The following is a 20,505-nucleotide window of genomic DNA, read 5'->3' as shown; positions in this document are numbered from 1 at the left end:
AGCGTCATTTTAGCGGTGCTAAATATTTGGTTTACCGAAAGAAATAACGGTACCCAAATACGGCGAACAGCACATCGCGCATAGTTACTGTCCTCGTCCATGTGTCTAGTCTTCTTGTCAGCAACGTAGGCAAATGGATGAGCTCGTCGCCCTTGTTCTATCTTATCTTGACCTTGGCATGCATGCATCTCCCTTGCAGTTGTTTTATCCTTGAAAAGTTTTGAATGCTAACTACATGGCGCCGCATCACATTAGCAACCGGATCCGAGGTGGCGTGAGTGTTGTCAAAAAGAGCGTTTGGAGTGCCAAAAAAAGGTGTTTCAAGCTAAGAAAAGGGGTGAGGGAGCTCAATACGTTGTGCCCCGGTGCTTTTCAAATCCTTAAAACGCAATAAATGTATCTCTGAGAGCATATGAATGAATTGAATGCCCCAAAATCACCACGCAAGAGTCTAACAACACACACGACAGAGTGGTGTGTCACAGCGATATTTAAACCTGCGAGAGCTTTTCTCGAAGAAATTCAACTACGTCTCAAAGTATTCCTAAGCGCATGTCATACTTAATAATTAAATCAGTACAAAAATAGATAGGAAGAGTAAATTGTTTTTCATGTCGAGATAAATTAAGTTACATTTGTAATAAAGCCCCTACGCAAACACTGGTTAGAAGCCACGCGGAAAACAAGCATTCCAATTAAAGCACCAGAGTAAGCGGAAAACGGAACTTTAGAACAGGCTGGGACAGACTGGGCGAATCGTGGAAAAGCCATTTCACGGCGACGGGCAAGCGAGGGCCCTGAACTTCCTCCCTGGCTAATCTCGATGGTGACGAAAACGGGAGCCACGCCGGTCTTGTCAACTTCTGTGCCGTGCAGCTGGCGCATGCTACGCGGCATATCTTGCCCGCACCGTAAAACCCTGGGAACGCATAATCTTTTACACTCTGTAGACTCTTTGAAACGCAGACCAACGTTTTTCGTAACGCTAGATAACAACGAGTGGCACGGAAATGTAGTACGAGCGGAGTTGTGAGATGGCCGCGAGTGTCCGCACTCGTGATTGGGCAAAGAGCTTCACAGTTTTAACAGCGCTGCACCGAACTTGCTACCGAGGATGAAGCGGACGTCAGCGGTTATAAGAGACGCCGCGTTGCTGGACGCGGCAACAGAGCCTCCAGTTCCACGCCGCAAGTTGAGGGGACCGCAATGCGCTTGCCGCAGCTTTCGGCGCTTTGGTTTCTGCTGCTGGCGGCTCCGAGAACGGGACAATGTCTAAACTTGACTGCAGAGTTGCAAGCATTCGTGAGTACGCTAGAGCGATACGCGAAAGAGAAGAACGACATTGTCTTTGTTCTGGATGAATCCGGGAGCATCGGAGCAGAGAACTTCCCGGCGGAGCTGACATTCACCGAGATGACCGCGCGCCTCCTGGTTGTGTCACGCGAATTCTCGAGGCTCACAGTCATCACTTACTCTAGCGACAACTTGAAGCACATCGACCAGGTCGCCGACGGGGGCACCATGTGCAGCTTTGTGCACCAAGTGAACCAGATTGGCTACCGCACAGGCGGCACGCGGACGAAGCAGGCACTCGAATACGCTGGCCGGCTTCTGCAAAATGCCCGCAGCGATGCCAACAGGTAACAAGCAGCGGTTACCAGCCGCGTACACGCACCTCTCTGGAACTTTCTTTTGCGTGCTATGTGCAGTTGTGAGTTTGAGAAGTTTTCTCTGCGCCGACGTCGTTTTTTGTTTGACAAGTTCTCCTGGATTCAGCAAACTTGCCCTGACTATACATCACTGTTCTTGTAATGCATGCGAAATTCAGATACTTCCTGCAGTGGAACCTCATATATAGTTATTCGTGTTTTATGTACCAGGGAAATATTGGATAAAGCGCACGCAATCAAACGGCTTGTATGCTTTTATTATGTTGGGCTGACCAAACTGGTGGCAGGAGATCCTTAACCACACTTTGATAAGACGAGAGCTGAAAGGATTTTCTATTGGCTAGGTTCGTTTACGAGCCTCCTCTTTTGTGGACACCTTTGGAGGATGCCAGTTGGGTGCTCGCTTCCGCTAACCTAGCAGAGTAACGCGCTCGTTCTTACGTGGGCATTACTCCTCCCCAATACAACACTTATTACGTCAATTTAAACACCAAGTCGTGCCCTGATCGCTAACTTCACGCGGCCGATACTGCTGCGCCGTCATTTGCTGTAATATCACACACCCGTACATGGCTCGATGATTGGCTTCATGCAGCAAAATATGCGCCCGATGCGACTTATGAAATTCTCAGTTATATTCTTATTAATATACCGCCATCGCCCTGATATCGTCTTTTGTTTGGAGAAAATTACGCGAAGCCCTCCATTTTTTCTTAACCCATCTCCTCCTCTTGCTGCTTTCCTTTCAACTGCCTATAGCGCTTTTTTTACCCTTCAATATGTGGCGCGCCAACTTCCATTGCTTCACTCTAATGTTCAAGCCCGTGGCGAACGGACGAAAATGTTTGAGATAAATAAACCGCAACTGCAAAGAAACATTCGCCCGGTATCTTAATCGGCTGTTGTCGCCATCGTTTCCTCGAACTTGCAGGATAATCGTGCTGATATCGGACGGACAAGCAAACAGCGGATCCGAGCCCAACGACATTGCTGCCGAACTGAAGTCGCAGGGCATCGTCATATTCGCGGTTGGAGTGGCCAGCATCAACCGCGCGGAGCTGGAAGCCGTAGCGTCATCGCCAAACCACATCTATATGCTGATCAACTTCCCCTACATCAAGCAAGTAAACAGCGATTTGCGTAAAGGTAATGTCACAAGAATATGCTCCACACGAAATCATCACGCCAATGTCAACATAGCGAACTAGTAATTGAACCACATACATGCCCACACTAATCACGATAACTAGCTTGGGGAAGAAATAAAAAAGCCGCTGTCTGATGGATAACGGGACGAAAAAATAGGACGAGTAAGGTATTTTCGCACGGTCATTTGCAAGTTTTAATGATACAAAGACAATCTTGCTATATTGGACAACTGGCTTGACAGCGAACTACCCTGTGATGCACTAATCTCGCTTTGCTGAGAAAAAAGGGAGCTGTTAATTAGGGTCCGCATATTTTACATTCTTCAGTGCTTGCAGGTATATAAAAAGAAAGTAAGTTAGTGGGAGAAGGGGGTGGACAGAAGCATGGGGCACAGGACTTGGCTTTCAAGGTTGTAAAAGAGCCCGCAGAACTATGAGCGTGCCACGTGGTGCTGTTGTCTGCATTCAGGTATCTACCAATCGCTGAGTCAGCCTTAACAAAAATTTGAGAATGCCGTGTCGCTTTTTTTTAAATACTGAGGCGAAGCTGTTAAAACATTGACTCAGTGATTTTCATCTGGGGGCTTTGCGAACACACAAATTGAGAAAAAAAGATCACAATTTCAGCACAGTGATACGCGTTGTGGAACCATATTCTTTTTCTGTAGTAGGTAGGGGAAAAAATTGCCTTTCCCACCAACGCTTAAACTTGAAAAAGAAGCGCAAAGCCGGCAACAGTTAAGCGATATACTGAGTGTCGGGCGCTTCGACGCACTAACTGGCGCGGGCCCTGGGAAGAGCAGCGCACCCGCCGCGGTGGCTCAGTGGCTGAAGCCCGTACTACATGGAGCGATTTCGCCTGCGAATTCGCTGATGCGGCGCCCCTCGTGCGGCAAAACCACCTTTTTTCGTTGCTGCGGAAAAGGGCAAAACATTTGAAGCGGTCGAGCAAACGCCGCTCGTGCGGCGTGTGCGGCGTAGAGGGGCCGGACCTGCGGCCAATAGGAGCACAGCTCGGCACCACTTGCACGCTTGGAAACCAGATGGCGTTGCTTGTATGAGCGCGACAAAAGCGCGGCACACCAAAACGTTTGTCTTTTCTGCTGTGTGTGCGTATATTGATAAAGAATTGGCGATTCTTATATAAAACCGCAAATAAACTTATATTTACCGCAAACCAGGCAGAAACAACTTGCCGAGAAAGTAAAATAAAACCACCCTTGTTAAAATCACAACAACCTTTGCTGGTGGCAAACTTATTTCAGTCTGCAAACAAGGCGCATCTGAAATGCGAAAATCGCGGCGTTAGCAGGCCCCATGTAGACGACAGTTCCAGGCATTGCGAACTTCGCAAGTGCGAATGTTCATTCCAGCGGATTCGCAGGCGAAATTCGCTCCATGTAGAACGGGCTTAAAGGAGCCATGAAGAGAAAATGCAAGTTGGTTTTATTCGAAAGATTTCGTGTTTTATAGTGCCCCCAGCGCTTGTCCGGATACAAACGGTGCTTTATTCACTGAGAAATTAAACAATTTAGGTTAAAATTTTGATTTTCCCGCTCAATCGTGCGTTTTCGTGGTCCCAAGTGACATCACTGAAACCGACCGCTCTGCAGCCTAGAATACCTTCATTCACGCATCCGCCGTACAGGGTAGAGACACGTATACGCTGGCGCCGCCATTTTCGGTTGCTCGCTCGCCGCCGAAGCAAGTCATTGTGTCAAAACCGCGCTAAAATTATCGCCGCAACGCGGTTTACTGAAGAAGTTTGAATCATATTGTCTGTTTCGCGTTGCTAGGTCTCATGGGAAACGAAAAGAATAACGCGTTGAGCCCGTTGGCCCAATTGCGGCGGCACGGGACCATTCGAAGGTTGTCTCCACCCTGTACAGCGGTGTTGGTTTGTTCCCGCGTTTATTTACGTTCCGTAACCTAGATGGCGCCACCATACCGTGGCAAGCGGTTGGTTTGTTTTTGCCCGCATTTAAACCTGGCTTGTTTTTGTTCTGGGAGAAAATATTCGTTCCCTGAAACAGTGCTCGCTCGACAAATGGGGTCACGTAAGACACCGTTGCTTGCGTCAATCGTCCAGTGCCGTCTGAGACAACCCCAAGCCCCGTAGTGCTGTGCAGATAAACCAAGCATGCTGTGCGCAGTACGAACAGCCATAGAGTTAATACAGAACAGCAGAACGCATCAGTACTTCTATGTTTACATGTGCTTTCGTAACTTCCACTGTTTGTCCCATCATTCTTATTGCTTTGTAAAGAATGTGCCCTAAATTTAAGCGCAAATCGCTCGTTCGTCTAGTTTGTAAGTTCTACCTAATTTGCGTCTGCTTCTGCCAGCCTCCGCCAATCGCAGAGCTTAGCTAATGTGACGACATAGGTTCTGTTGCGGGAAATGAGCTGGTGGATCGCATGACCATTCCCGTTTTTCCTAATTATGTAGCTTATTTGAGCGAAGTTTACGTTAAAAGTGGTGTCAGTATGATTCTAACGAGACAATCTTTTGAATGAACCAAACTTGTGTTTTCTCTTCATGGCTCCTTTAAGGCGTTGCGCTGCTGAGCACGAGGTCGCGGGTTCGATTCCCAGCCGCGGCGGCCGCTTTTCTGATGGAGGCGAAAAGCAAAAACACCCGTGTGTACGAGATTTCGGCGCACGTTCAAGATCCCCAGGTGGTCAAAATTAATCCGGAGCCCTCCACTACGGCGCGCCTCATCGCCTGCGTTGCGTTGGCGCGTTAAACCCAACAATAAATCAATCAAAGGGAAGAGCAGCGCGGAAATGAAAAGAACGTGTTGCGCGGCGCTTTCGAACGCCGCGCATTCCGAGGAAGGCCGCGCCTGCTCGCACCGGATGTCCTAACGGCCACCACATGGGGATGGACCCCGACGAAGACGACTCGTTTTCCCCCCTTGCCCTGGGCCTCAGCGGCAGGCGGAGGGGTAGATCAAGACAGACAGACGCGGTCCGGGTGCCGGAGAGCTCGGCCCGTCGTCTTCGGGCTTTGCCCGAGCACGTTTCTTTGCCGCCCTCTGGGCTGTAAATATACGCGCAGTTTTGTATCGGAGGCTGAGTTTGTCGGTTGTGGATACCCGGGGTGAGATCCCCAGCGCTACGGCGGCTTGGAGGAGAAGCCCCGGGGGAAAAGAACGTCGCCAAGATAACTATGAGCACAAGCGAATGATGTTTCCAAAAGTTTATAACACTTATGCGCCATTTGCCGACCACCTTCCGGTCACTCTGCACCGCAGATATCAAGGAGAGTCAGTGGGACCATGCGGCATCGGACCAATGCGCAGAGAAGTGCGACACCAACGCAGCTTGTGCCTGCGGAGCGCAGAGCGGCACGTACCGCTGCGTCTGCAAGGCAGGCTACCAGGGAGACGGGACGGTGGGGAAATGTCAACGTGAGTGTGCTTTTTACTGGCGAACTGCCCTTTCCACCCTTCTTGATAAATTGTTGAGTACACGAAACCAAAAGAAGATCAGAATCAGGGGCACTTGTTGTATTTTCGAAACAGCGACATCGTCTCCCCACCCTTTGCACCCTGCCCGACCACTCTTGATAGCTTGAATGGACCTTAAGTAGTACCGCTTAATTACTATGTTTTAACGACTTGATCACCGTTGGATCTGGCACTCTTTGGCGCTATGCCAGCATGGAGGCCGTGCCGTTGTGTGCGTGCGCGCGCGTGCGTGTGCGTGCGTGCGTGTATGTGTGCGTGCATGAATGCGTGCGTGTGTGAGGGCGTGTGTGTGTGTGCGTGCGTTTGCGTGCGTGAATGCGTGTGTGTGCGTGAGGGCGTGTGCGTGTGCCTGTGTGCGTGTGTGTATGTGTGTGTGTGCGTGTGCGTGTGCCTGCGTGTGTGTGCGTGTGTGTGTGCGTGCGTTAATGCGTGTGTGTGTGAGTGCGTGTGTGTGTGCGCGTGTGCGTGTGTGAGTGTGCGGTGGGGGGCGGGCGTGTGTGCGTGTACCAAGGCGCTGGACTGGGCTAGTTGGTACATGTTGGATGGGAATAAAAACCAGCAGAAAACACAGGACACAGAAGAAAACGACGGCGCAAGCTCGCACAACTGAAACGAACAACGCACTTGAACGTCTAGAAGTACCCTTCCGGCAACATCATGAGCATGTGTGAATAGTCATGTGTCGCATGAACTGCGTGTGGGCGGGCGTGTGTGCGTGGGTGGGGGCGGCGCTGTAAACATTTCTCTGCTCCGAGAGCTAGGCACAAGGAGAAGGGAGATTACGCCTGTGTTTTCCTCTTCAAAAGTGAAGCTGCATGAACCACATCAGATCGGGACAATGCATGCCACTTGATTCGAAAGACTCAATGGGGTCCTCGTGCAGGTTGTCCTAGGGGTACGTACAAGGAGAGCACCGGCTCGCACAACTGCTTGAGCTGCATGAGCAGCTCGACGACGAAGAACGAAGGCTCTACAAGTTCCAACCAGTGCTCGTGCCTCCCGGGCTACGAGGGCAACCCAGGAAGCCAGATCCCTTGCAGTCGTAAGTGAGCGACTGTGTGCTCTATCTTCGCAGTTAAACGAACATGATGCCTGATTTCGCACCCCGCGGTTTTGCTTGAGCTCTTTCATATCAGAATTACCCGCATTGGGCACGTCCAAAGAAAGGCAGTGATCTTAGTCGAGGAGTTAAAATAAGAGGGTCGGTCGCCCGATACGATCGAAGCAATGATTCGATGAAACGGTGGCTCGTGGTGGACGGAACGTGGAGAACGATGAGCTACTCCAAGCGATTGTGCAATATGTAAATTTTATTCCCGCTACGTATTTACAACTCTCAAGGCTCATGATCGCATAAAAGAGGTCGGGCGAGGCCCGCATCGAGTGGGCTATCCGCTCTCCCCTCTTTTTTCGCTCCCAAAAACGTCAAACTCCTCCGTTTTACCCCTAAAAACCCGCCCACAACTGGCACGTCACAATTTGAGAGTGAGGATGGCATATTGATTAGCTTACACTAGGTCATTGATTGGCCACCGTGACAAAGAAAGCTGGCTGGGTTCAAAATAGTCACGTGACCCACCTCTCTCACAGAAACCCGGAGGTGTTAGCAAAACAAAAACACAACAGAAATAAAGACCCACCAGCTAAAAGCAGACCTAGCGACAGCCATCGGCTGTTAGGCGCCTATAATTCTGCCCGCGCCGATAAAGTTCATTAACTTTGTACACATGTCGAGCGCCTAACAGAGCCTGGTCGCCTACCCATTGACGCCTCCCGCAGCCACCGAGTCACCAGGGCCAGGTGTGGATCGAATGAAAACTTCTCCCGGTATCTTTGAACACTGTAACCGTAGTAGACAGAACGTCTGGTGCTCTTTTCCTACCTTTGACCGCTTGACTGACTAGCCCCGGATACATGGACTCGACAAGAAAGGGTCGAGTCGACTGGCGGGTTCAGCTACCTCACCCCGTCCAAAGAATTGAGGTGAGGGGAGCGGCGGGGTTCCCGGAAAAGGAGGTACCGTAATTTCACGATTTTAACGCGCACCCACTTTTGCTATAAGGTAGCCTTATAATAATTGTGTGCGCATTACAATTGGGATCAAAACCACGTGAGTGAATTTCGGCGCGCTAATTCCTCAATGGCATGCCGCATACTTGGTCAGCTGTTGCGCATTTTTTGTGCTGTTGCAATTAGCCCGGGCCGGAATGTCCAGAATTATGAAGATCGAGACACTTGAAATCCCAAACAGCTTCAGTGTTTCCCGCTGTAACTTTATTTGTAGCAGAAGGTAAATAAGCAATCTTATGAAGCACAATCGTTTTAGGCTTCCACAGCTTCCCTCTTGTCATGTCTTTTCCATCTACGCACTACCGTCAATGTAATTTTTTTTTTCGAATTTTCCTGCGCGAACTTACCCGCGCGTTACGGTTGGGGGCGCGTTAGAACGGCGCAAATACGGTATTCTGCTCCCCGTGGCACGCCGCCTCATCCCGACGAACGAGCCAACCTACCACCTGCCGACTGCCCTGCCAACCTACCCCCCCACCCCCTGCCGAATCGACTGGACTCGCGTCGACGGCTCTCCGACCTAACCCGTCCGCTTATACATGGGGGGGGGGTTGAGTCCAAAAAACTTGTTTATTTCGACACTCCCTCGTCGCCCTCACCATCGGGCCCCCGTCAGGTCAATGAAAACGGGGCTAATGTAAACGGGGTTACTTCAAGCTCTCTTCCGCTCCGGGCTTCCTCACGGCGGTAATCGCGGCCGTTAATAAGAAGTCCATGGTCCCCCTCCGCCGGTCGTCCAAACGAACGAAATGAAATCCCCTTCAAGTGCTAACGTAGCTTCTACCTACTTTGGAGTGACGGGCGCATTTGTATAAGCCCTCTGCGGGCCCACTCGTCGGGTGAACAGGATAGCGCCGTGAACAATGCAGAGTTATAGGAGATCGGAAACGCGGTTCCGGTGCTGTAACGTCTACCGCCTGGACGCCACCGCGCATGCGCAGAACCCTACCGTATACCCGAGCGGCTTGGCCGCACGGTACCGATACGTACCGTGTCCGTCGTTCGAAAGCGGGCGGCCGCTTTGGGAGAGTTTGGGTGACGTACGATTGGCTCACGCCTAGCCGAACGGATTGTAAATATAAGATCGTTTAAGGAAAATGAGGTTGCAACAAGTGAAATCCGTGCGATTCTGACAGCTCAAGCAGCAAGCAAAACACGGTCCCCGCCCAACTGCCGTGGCTTGTGTCGTCGAGCGACGCATGTCCGATACCTTCTTTTAGGTTAAATAAAGGTGGTACGGCTACATAACTAGTATTAACAGCGACATGGGGCCCGTCTACAAATCGGCAAGTGAGGAACAGGCGGTATTAGTGCGAGGAACTCTCTAATACAACGAAAAACTAGAAACAGCCAGCCGTATGTACTGAGAGCCCAGCTTGACCTGCTGGCGCCATCTATTGAAGTGGCGTAGAGGTAAAATGCCAGCTTCATGTTCACGCAGTCGCAGTTCGAATCTCCGTAGGGGCGTTAAATGTTTTTTTTCTAATACTGTCTTTAGCGCTTTTGAGAACTGAAAACTAATATTTCAGCACAGGAAACGCCACAGACTCACGAAAAATTGCCAAACGACGTACAACACAAGTCGCTCCCCGTCACGGTAGCGTGGCCGGTAGTTACGGTCTGCTATAACTCTTAAAACGAGCCTTCCAGCTACGATCCGGTATCGGGTACCGTGTACCGTACCGGAACCGTTTTTCCGATCTGCTGTAACTCTCTATTAAGAAGCTTCCGCGGTCTCTTCTCACGCCCCTCGCGCCCAAGTCATCTCGTTTGGCGCGAAAACAAACACAACAAAGGTAAACACGCTTTACCCAACCAACGATATGTAGTTGCCGGGTGGTGTTAATTTATTGAGGAGCGGGAACTTAACAGTATGGTTCCACAATGCAACGCGGATCTGATAATAGCCAGGTTGCGTGCTGCGGGTTAGGTAGTACAAGGCGGAGCCGCTAACGTCTACATGCAAACAGGTTTCAAATGAGATATGTACCAGCCGAATAAATAAAGTGAACGTGTAAAAAAATTAGTACTGGCTCAGCTCGGTTATGCCAGGATATACGTAGCGTGAGCGAACGTTCAGCTATCCAATACTATCCAATCCAGTCCAGTCCAATCCAATCCAATCCGGCCCAGTCCAGTCCAGTCACTGCTCCTCGCGCACGCGCAGCATGGCTCTCCGGGAGCTACGCGAAGCGGCTATCAAGCGGCTCCGGCGCAGTGTCAGACTGTCAGACTTTGCTACTGCGCAACGGAGGTGCACAGCTGGGCACGCGCCGGCCCCAGTGCGCCTGCCGCCGCTATGACGTCACTCCTCTGGAATGCGCAGACCGGCGAATGTGCAGACCCAATTCTCTACACACCCGTACTCCAATTGGATTGTAAATCCAATACACTCCAATTTAATCCAACCCCATCTAATCCAATGCATGTCAATGCAATGCTCTTCGCGCTTGCTCAGCACGGTCCTACAGGGTCCACACGAAACTGCTCAACCTCGACCAGTGTAGCTTACGCTTCAAAACACAACAATTACGTTGCAGTTATTTCTAATGGAACCTTCTATCGACATAGCTTAAGGAATTTCCATCGCCGTAATGTGCTTGACCGGGTCACCATCGGCTTTTAGGTGCGGAGTACCTTAGGACCGCAGAATGTCCGTCCGCGTCCGTACGCATAGCATTTACAATCGCAAAAAATCACACAGGCCCCGGCAGGATTCGAGCCTGTGTCTGGTAGACCAGACCGAGTTAAAAGTCAGTCGTCTTACCTATTGGGCAACGTTAGTATTTTATTCTTTATTGCCTGACTTCGACATGCGCAAAACCAACACCTTACAACACAAGACAGTACAAGTTAATACAAAGCCATAATCCGGTTCTTCCGGATGGTGTTGTCGTTAAAAAGTCATTTCAGTGCGGTCAGTGGTTTCACGCGTGCCAACCATTCAGGCACATACTCTTGGACTTTAAGCCCTTCAACATAAAGCGTCACACTCTCACAAAAGAACTGTCGCACCGGCCTAGCATCCGCATCATCGTGAAGCCACGCCATCCGCGCCCTCCAAATACTGTACAGGCCCAGTAGCATTCGCATATCCTACGGCATGCCCTCTTCATTTTCGGTTGGGAGGTACCGAATGCCGTGTGGGTTCAACGGAAATTCTTTGTGCAGTGTTTGCTGCAGGACGTCCCAAAAGTGGACTGCCATCCAGCAGTGTATGAACACGTGGTCTATTGTTTCCGGTTGCTTACAAGTTGTGCAGTCTGTACCCCACATAACATCGAACCCCTTGAAGCCACGTTTGAACTGTAAGTGTCCCGGTGTAGAGTTTAAAGAAGAAGACTTCGCCCCACCCTGAACTGGCATCCTTTTGACCATTTTAAGAACATCTTGCCCTGGGCCTGCAATGTACGATGTTCTGTACCGTGGCACAGGGAATAGGTTATCACTCAAGTCCTTGTACAACTTTTTACGGGAAATATCGCTCAGGTACTTCACTGAAAAACGTGCGGTCAAATATCTTACCGCCAGCATGATATATCTAAAATACGCGAAAATTCTCCCCTCGATTCTTCTTGTAGACACCACAAACTGCGGTAGCACTCGACCTAAGCGCACCTGGCCCACGGTTCTTGGAAAAGGGTCGCTTGTGTCCCGGAGAAACAGAAACCAATGTACTAACTGGTGCACGAACAAATGCGCCAGTCCCAGTGCACCGTCTCGTTTACGTCAAAAGAGGTTTGTTCTTGTACACCTTTCCCACGTCGACGACCACATAAACACTGCGAATATCCGGCGCAATTTCTCAACATTCATACGCGAGCAATGCATCACTTGCATTACAAACCATAACTTTGAAACAAAAAATAACTTGCACACAGTTGCCCTGGCAAACACCGACAAGTTGATCCCTTTCCACTTTTCCCCCTATCCCGTATTTCCTGTGTTTGCGCACACCAGTATGGATCCCTATCCATGTAGTTCTCGAGGGGTGTTCCAAGAAACTTTACCGGTTTGTTTTCCCAACTGACACCTGCAAATAAGCCTGGTGTCGTCGGCCAATTGCCATGCCAGAACCCCAGGCACTTGGACCAGTTCACCATACTTCCTGACACCTGGCAATAGTGGCACTTCCTTTGTCTTTGCAGAACAATGCGATGTCTTCGGCGTAGGCTAACAATTTGACTTCAGCCTGGTGCAGCTTAAAACCACGGATTTGCTCGTTTCCCATTAGTTTCAAACACGTCTCGATGTAAAGACAAAAAAGGAGGGGGCTGAGAGGGCAGCCCTGGCGCACCTCACGCTCCACACTAATGGGAGCCCCCTGACTTTTATTAACTATTAACCTAGTGGAGCACCTCCTGTACGCCAGAACTACACCCTGCTCTATAACTGAACCTACATTTACATACTCCAAAATAAAAAAAAAAAAAATCTCGTGCGCCACACAATCCAACGCTTTCTCGAGGTCGAGTTGAAGAATGGCGACCCCGTCACGTATCGCTTCACAGCACTCCAGTACGCACCTAGTTTTATGTATATTTGTAAATATTGTAGGGCCCTTTATACCACGTATCTGGTGTGATCCGATTAATTGCTGAACTACTGTTGGTGTTCTTTGGGCAAGCACTTTCATGAAAATTTTATAGTCTACACAGGTCAAAGAAATGGGGCGGTATGATGTAACTTGCTTGAGTTTTTCTTCATTGTCTGTTTTCGGTATTAATATTGTGTGTGCCTCGCTGAAAGACGGTGGTAAAGACTTCAGTTTGAAGGCCTCGTTGAACAGTGCGGCTAACAGAGGCGCTAACACGCCTACAAATGCTTTATAGAAAGCCGCGCTTAACCCATCTGGGCCAGGGGACTTGCCCGGGTTTAAGTTCTGGAGTGCTTTATTTATTTATTTATTTATTTATTTATTTATTTATTTATTTATTTATTTATTTACATACATACCTACTTCGCCCGTAGGGCATTATAGTAGGGAGGACAAATATTGGATATAAAATACAAGATTGCACACTCTTTAAAAGGTTGAAGGGAAAAAACGTTGATTGTAAGAAAACATACAAGGTTTAAGTTAGTAAGCCACACACGTCAGACCGTGAGTACAATACTAATCATACATGTGGTACATTCCGAGGGAGCGCATGAGACAGCACTAAAAAAACAAGTTTCGCCCAGGTAACAAGATACATTAATTAACACAGCACGCTGGCTAACATTACAAAGCATAAACATGAAAGAAAGTTTCAAATGTCGAGTACATTTTTATCTACAAACATCTTCCTGGAGAACAGTGGTGAACGTTACATCAGAAGCCACTTCAATTAGTTCAGGAGGCAGAAGGTTCGAGTCGCGTATTGTACGGGGAAATAGGAGTTTTGGTATGTGGTTGTGCATGCGCATATTTATTTTATCTTAAGTAAGTGGTCGCGGCGCTCGGATATGTATGTTAGTGATTGTAGATAAGTCTCTGTTTAGTGGTGTGCGATTGAAGGCGGTATCTCGAAGGAAAGAGAGGCGGGAAACAACACGGTGTAGTGAAAGCTCTTCCAAACATATTTACCGTTTTATTTCTGTGACGGTACTTGGAAATGAGTAAATGCCGGTTATGAATCGGGCCGCACGTTTCTGATCGCTTCTAAGCTATTGACAAGAATTTGTGTATGCGGGTCCCGCACAACAGACGCGTATTCGAGAATCAGGCGAACGTTGCTGAGGTAAAGTGTTCTCTTGACATCTAGTGGCACGTGCCTAAAGTTCCGTTTAAGGAAATTGAGTACTCGCCCTACTTTTACAGTTATACTTTCAACGGGACGATTCTCTGTAAAATCGGCGGAAAACGTGACACTTGAGTATTTTGCTTCACTTGTTTCTGATAATGGGGAGCCGTTCATGTAATACTGTGTACGGATTGGTTGTCGCTTGCGGGTGAAACAAATATGCTCTCATTTTGAGATGTTCAGGGGCATAAGCCACCTCTTACACCATGAAGAAATTTTATTTTGGTCTGTCTGTAATGCTACTCGGTCGGAATCTTTATTAATTTCTCTGTAAAGGACGCAATCGTCTGCGTCCAGCCGGATTTTCGAAGTGATTCCTGTGCTTATGTAATTTATATATATAAGAAATAAAAGAGGACCTAAGATGGAACCCTGCGGAACGCCAGAAGATACGCATGCGTATTCTGATTCTAGCCCATTAATTATCACTTTGTAAACGACATGTGAAGCATTTTTTGAGCCAAAAATGGATTTCATCTAGTAAACCAAGAAGTGAAAGCTTATGAAGTAGGAGAACATGAGACACTTTGTCAAACGCTTTCTGGCAATCTAATAGTATGCAGTCTGTTTGTAAACCTTTGTGAAATGATGTAAATATGTCATGGGTAAATTCCAGTAACTGAGTTACGCATGAATGGCCAGCTCTAATCCGGTGTTGGTTAGGAAGAAATAAACTGTTGTTTTGAAGGTGGGTAAAGATATTAGTGTAAATTAGTGCTCCAGGGTTTTGCAACACACAGATGTTAAAGATATAGGTCTATAATTCATGACACTGTCAGGGGGCCCGCTTTTATGAATCGGAACAATGTCGCCCATCTTCCAGTCCTCAGGTAATTCTCAGGTTTCAAGAGATTTGTGATACAGTACCTCTACAGGATTTCCCGCTCAATATAATCCAAACGCCAGTGAATATAATCCAAGCGCTAGTGAATATAATCCAGGTTCCAACCAATATAATCCAGGCGCCAACCAATAGAGAGTTTTAGCAGTCCGTCAGTTCTGTCGCGTACGTAGCTAGCGTGTTTACTGGGACCCATCTGGGCACTTGGGCATTCGTTACGGTAGGGGGATTAGTTCCGCCGGCCTGCCTTCGCCATGTCCGCGCCTTCTCGCCCTTCCTCCTCTCTCTTCCGTGCGCGCAGGCGCAGACCGGTCCCGGCAAACCCGGTAACGACGTAACGAACGGAACGGAAGGACTGCTAAAACTCTATAATATAATCCAGGACCCACGCAGTTCAGAACACGTGCCAGCGCTTTGTAGTTTAGTTGGCAACCAGTACCATCCGAGCGCAGTGTATTTTTATCCAAGTAAATGAACTAGGTTACCTGACCAGTTTAAGCAAACAACCTAAGAACTGCGCTATAAAACAGTCACGTGACTATGCAGAACTATCACCTAATTTTTTTTTCATTTATTCAATTCAATTCAATTTGTTCAACAACAACAACAGTGAAGCACAATGCAGCGGCCCGTGGGCGAAAGGCGATACATCACAACGTCACACAGCTGCAGCAGCTGTGTGACGACGTGATCGCCTTACTGGGCCCGTAGGGCAGCTGCACGCGACACACAGCAACATCATTGCCGTTCAAATTATACAATATAATAAAATTGAAAACAGCTTAGATACTAAAATAAAGGGTTTGTTATCTGATACAAAGAAGGGGGATCATGGTAACAATCAACAACACAAAAAGGCCTAGTAACAACAACAACCTATACAGCAGAAATAAAGGTTTCATATACTCTACATACCTAACTTGTGAAAAAACATGACATACAGAGATAAAGTTGATAACGTAACGGGGAAGTGTCATATATACTGCAGAAACATACGATTTAATTGTTTTCTAAGTACACGCATGGATGGGGATTTATCTATAACGTCGATTACATTCTGGTGCTGGTTGAGAAGATTAGAAATCTGCCAAGATAAAATTTGTTCGCCATATTTAGTTCTCGTTCGCGGTGGTTTAGAACTAGTATGCCTTAAATTATAACGACATTCAGCATCGACATACATTGAGAAGAATAAATCACGGTTACTTTTTATTTCAGAGAACACAATTTCTGAGAGTCGTAATTTGTACAGGTAATGAATTGGAAGGATCCGAAGCTGCCTGAAATAAGGAGACGTATGTTCATACCTAGCCAGGTTTGAGATGAATCGGATTCCTTTTTTATGCATGATGTGAAGACTGTCAATGTTGTATTTCGATGAGTTTCCCCATACTAACAGACAGTAGTCTATGCGCGATTGAATTGTATTGAAGTAAAGTTGGCGTCTTAGATGCTCAGGTAGCAGTGAACGAAGCTTGTTCAATAAACCTATCGAATATGCGATCTTATGCCGTACATTATTTACATGAGATGTCCATTTGAGGTTTTTGTGAAATTGCACACCGAGGAATTTATGTTCAGGAACGCGTTCGACTACCTGTGTAAGAAAGGTCACATTGTCGTTCATGTAAACTGGTTTGTTAATAGAGGAAAACAGAATATATTTTGTTTTATTGTTACTCAGTTTAAGCTGGTTGGCATAGAGCCAGTTTGACAAGTTTTGAAGCCACAGGTTAGCTGTACTTATAAGAGACGGTATATCATCCGCTGAAAAAAAACACCGTTGTATCATCGGCATACAGAACAATGTCTTGGGTACCAACAATAGCTGTTATATCATTAACATAGAGTAAAAATAAAACTGGACCTAAAATAGACCCTTGTGGTACACCGAATAAAATTTTATTTAAATCAGATTTTTTGTTGTTAATAAAAACATATTGAGAACGGCTTGTTCAGAAGTTTTGTAAAAGTATGTCACGCTTAAGGGAATCAAATGCTTTGCTAAAATCTAAGAAGATTCCCAGAGTGTAAGGACGGTTTTCTGGGTTTGTTGCTATTTTATCTTTAACTATAAGTAATGCACTTTCTGTGGATTTGCCCTTTTGAAATCCATATTGAAGTGGAGATATCAATGCATGTTTGTTTAAATGATTTGCTAATCGCACATTAATTACTTTTTCCACTATTTTTGAGAATAATGGGAGAATAGATATCGGCCGGTAATTGCTGAAGCAGTCAACGCTGCCTCCTTTATACAAAACACAAACTTTTGCAATCTTCATTTTTTCAGGAAAAATACCAGTGGAGAGAACTAAATTGGTTATATGACACAGTACGCCAGCAAGGAGGTCAGACACAGCTTTAATTGGCTTTGCGCTAATGTCGTCAAACCCACACGAATTTATTTAATATTCCTAATTAACGTCACTATTTCTTCGGGAGAAGCAGGATAAAGGAACAGCGAATTAGAAAGGTTGCAAGAAACATAATCTTCAAAACCTCCAGTGCTCTGTATTGGTGGGGCTCCGGAAAGCAGAAAGGGCCTATTAAATTCATCTGAAAGAGCTTTACCTCTAACGGTTCGCCCAGAAACTGTCATTGCATCCTGTAAAACGGTTCGCGATTTACCTAATACATTCTTAAGCATACGCCATGTTTTTTGCGGATCATACATGATATCAGAAAATTTGTTGGTGTAGTAATTAATGCGCGACTTCTTTATGTCAGATCCTAGTTTATTTCGAATTTTTTTATACTTTTTGAAGATTTCAACATCCCTAGACATAATGAACTTATGAAACAGTAGATTAGGTTCTTTGATTCTTTTTAAAGGGACACTGAAGTGAATTTGTCAAGCTCCCGTTTTTGCTTGCACTGCGTAGACTGGCTCAAATTAGCCCGCTTTTCATCGTTTATCCGGTTGACAAATCGGTAATTATTTTACACAGCACTAAAGAAGAAAACTACTATGCGCGGTTTGCGGCGGCCGCACCAACTAAAGCTGTGACGTTGGGAGGAGGGAGCACCGTGATTGGAAGATGCCCAAGGTTAGCTATCAAACAAGTTTCGGTTTCGGTTTCGGTTCTGTAAAACACAACCGATGGCGTTGTTGGATGGGCATTCTTATTATCTCAGTAATTATCGTACCGCGCTTCTGCCATGTTTTCGGCTGTAAAATGCGTAAGATAAGCCTCCCAGGACGGCTTGGAATCGTAGCATTCACTAGCCGAGGCCTACGCGGGCTAGTGAATGCTAGCGGTAGTTAATCTATACTTGTGACATAGTATTTATGCCACCGGGCATACTACCGCAATAAAAAAAATCACTAGCCGAGGCCTACGCAGCGGATGAACGCCCTCCGCGTCCCCGCAGACGCTCAAATGCCATTCGCTTTTCCCCCATATTTGGAGCTTGCCTCACTCATGCCTGTATCGTAAAAACCGTGTTCGCACCAGGCCAAGGGTCTGTTGATTCTGGCCTGCGCCCACTGCCCGCAAGCAGTCGGTGCTTATGGCAACAGCACGCCAACGAGAACTCGCTAGCGCGCCAGTGCCAGCCTGCGCGCGTTCTGTGAACTAGTTCGTGGAGCAATCAACGTTGCGGCCCAAAAAAATGTGAACTCAGTATAGAAAACATCGGCGGAAAACGAAAAAGTTAACTGAAAAAAAAAGCACATACCGCAGGGATTCGAACTTGTGACTTGCAAAATACTTGCGATGATATACCTAGTGCTCCAAACCACTCGGCCACAAGGCGGGCTCTGACGACCTTGGTAATATAAGGTAGATATTGTATAACCAGTTTACACTTTTATTTAGTTTCGGCATTTCAAGCAACTTAGGTGACTATGTGTTGTTTTGCGCTCGTGCAGTAAGCATCCCCCAAGTTTCCACAATATATCACGTCTAGCAATTGCATTTCTTAGACGGAAAAGCGTTCGCACATGCGTAGTCGTGCTGCTGACCGCAGTGCTTGTTCGCCCAGCGCAAAAAAGTGCTTCCCGCACCCTAGTTTTGCGCTGTACGGTAAAAATATCAGTTGATTTTATTTCCTTAGTACCTATATTGACTTCGCTGACTCTTCTCCCGCCTTCAAGAGGCCTTGTATTTTCCTACTCCCGTACCAGTCAGCGAAGCGTCGCATGTGCGCTTGTGTGAAGCGACCTTGACTTGGAGCTAGATACAGTGTACAAACTCACCGAGTAAAGAAATGCACATTCTTCCATTCACAAACGTGTCCTGGCTTCGTTTCAACTGAGCGAACGAATTGCGACGACCCGTCGGCGGCCGGCGGACGAAACGCTGGGCCGACTGACTCTGCCTGAAGGCCGGGGAGCCGTGCAGTAGCGCAGCCAGTTGCGAGCTCGGCTCCTCCCGACGTCACACGAAAACGCCACAGAAAATGGGCGAGCGTAAAGAGAGGAGGAAAGCATTTTTGAATTAATTTTTATACTAAATAAAATCGCTAAACGCGCCCAGAGTGGTCGAAACATGGCCCGGGGACTCCGGACTACAATTTGCGCTAGTAATCCCGCAATGTTTACATATCACTTCAGTGTCCCTTTAACAGCTCTCCGGTTATCCAAGGCTTTTTCGCTCTTTTGTTTATTTTAATTGTTTTTCTCGGGAATGCACGGTCGTAAAGTTCTATTACCTTCTCCAGAAATACATTGTACAATTGATTTGCATTGCTTTGGGATGATAGTTCCGACCAGTTAACATTTGCAACCAAGTGACGGAAATACTGAATGTTGGAGTCCTCCATTACACGAATCGGTAAACATGCGCTTATCGATTTGGGAACGAAGGCGATGTTTTCTGAATGAAACACTCAAATCGCTTGTTATTGTTCCTGATTTTGTTTGACTTTCACTTAGATTGGTTAAACATAGATCAATTAATGTTTCACTATGTTCTGTAATACGGGTAGGTGCCTTAATAACGTTTGAAAAACCATAAGAAAGCGCCATTTCAGTGAATTGACTAGTAGAATTGGACATAAGCAGAAGGTTAATGTTGAAGACACCTAATATCACAACACTGTTTTTAACGCTGATAAGCCTTCCAACATTACTTCGAAGAAGCGATAAAATTCTTCAAGGAATCCCGAGGGAGGTCTGTAGATAACGCCAAAGACAAATTGGCTGGTTTTCATAAACAGTGATTCCAAGTTAGGGTTCACAGTAGTGTATTCTGGAATTACATCATAAAGAAATGTGTTCTTAATGTAGAGAGCGACGCCTCCACCCCGTTTGTCTTTCTCGTGAATAATGACTCAAACTTGTACCCTTCAAGTTGAACAGCCTCACCACCGTTAGAAAACCATGTTTCACTGAATGCTAGAACATCGAAGTCATCTTTTATTGAGGACAGGAAAATAGTTACCTCGTCTTCTTTTGTTTTTAGGCTGCGGGCGTTCAAGTGATAAAATGAAAAGAAATTAGAACTATTTGACGTGACAGAAGAAAAAGAGTCAGCGTCATAATGCTGGTACTGTTTAACGGTGGCCATAACAA

At 47.0% G+C, this 20,505-nt stretch overlaps 1 protein-coding gene across 3 annotated transcripts in view; it reads left to right on the top strand.

The window, feature by feature from the left end:
• Positions 1-1,163: 1,163 nt before the first annotated feature.
• LOC144173832 (sushi, von Willebrand factor type A, EGF and pentraxin domain-containing protein 1-like) overlaps positions 1,164-20,505 on the top strand; it is a 214,332-nt gene continuing 194,990 nt past the window's right edge. For all 3 annotated transcript variants that reach the window (XM_077702093.1, XM_077702092.1, XM_077702091.1), the window contains exons 1-4: positions 1,164-1,640; positions 2,602-2,816; positions 6,075-6,230; positions 7,174-7,332. In XM_077702093.1, the coding sequence (XP_077558219.1) occupies positions 1,207-1,640; positions 2,602-2,816; positions 6,075-6,230; positions 7,174-7,332 (964 nt within the window). In that variant the 5' untranslated portion in view covers positions 1,164-1,206. The remainder of the gene's footprint in view (positions 1,641-2,601; positions 2,817-6,074; positions 6,231-7,173; positions 7,333-20,505) is intronic.

Source organism: Haemaphysalis longicornis, unplaced genomic scaffold (genome assembly GCF_048455015.1).
Source record: "Haemaphysalis longicornis isolate Haplotype H1 unplaced genomic scaffold, Haemaphysalis longicornis Haplotype H1 scaffold_3, whole genome shotgun sequence".
NCBI classification, from domain to species: Eukaryota; Metazoa; Arthropoda; class Arachnida; order Ixodida; family Ixodidae; genus Haemaphysalis; species Haemaphysalis longicornis.
Note: the sequence above shows the minus strand (reverse complement) of the source record. Positions and strands in the feature narration are given on the sequence as shown.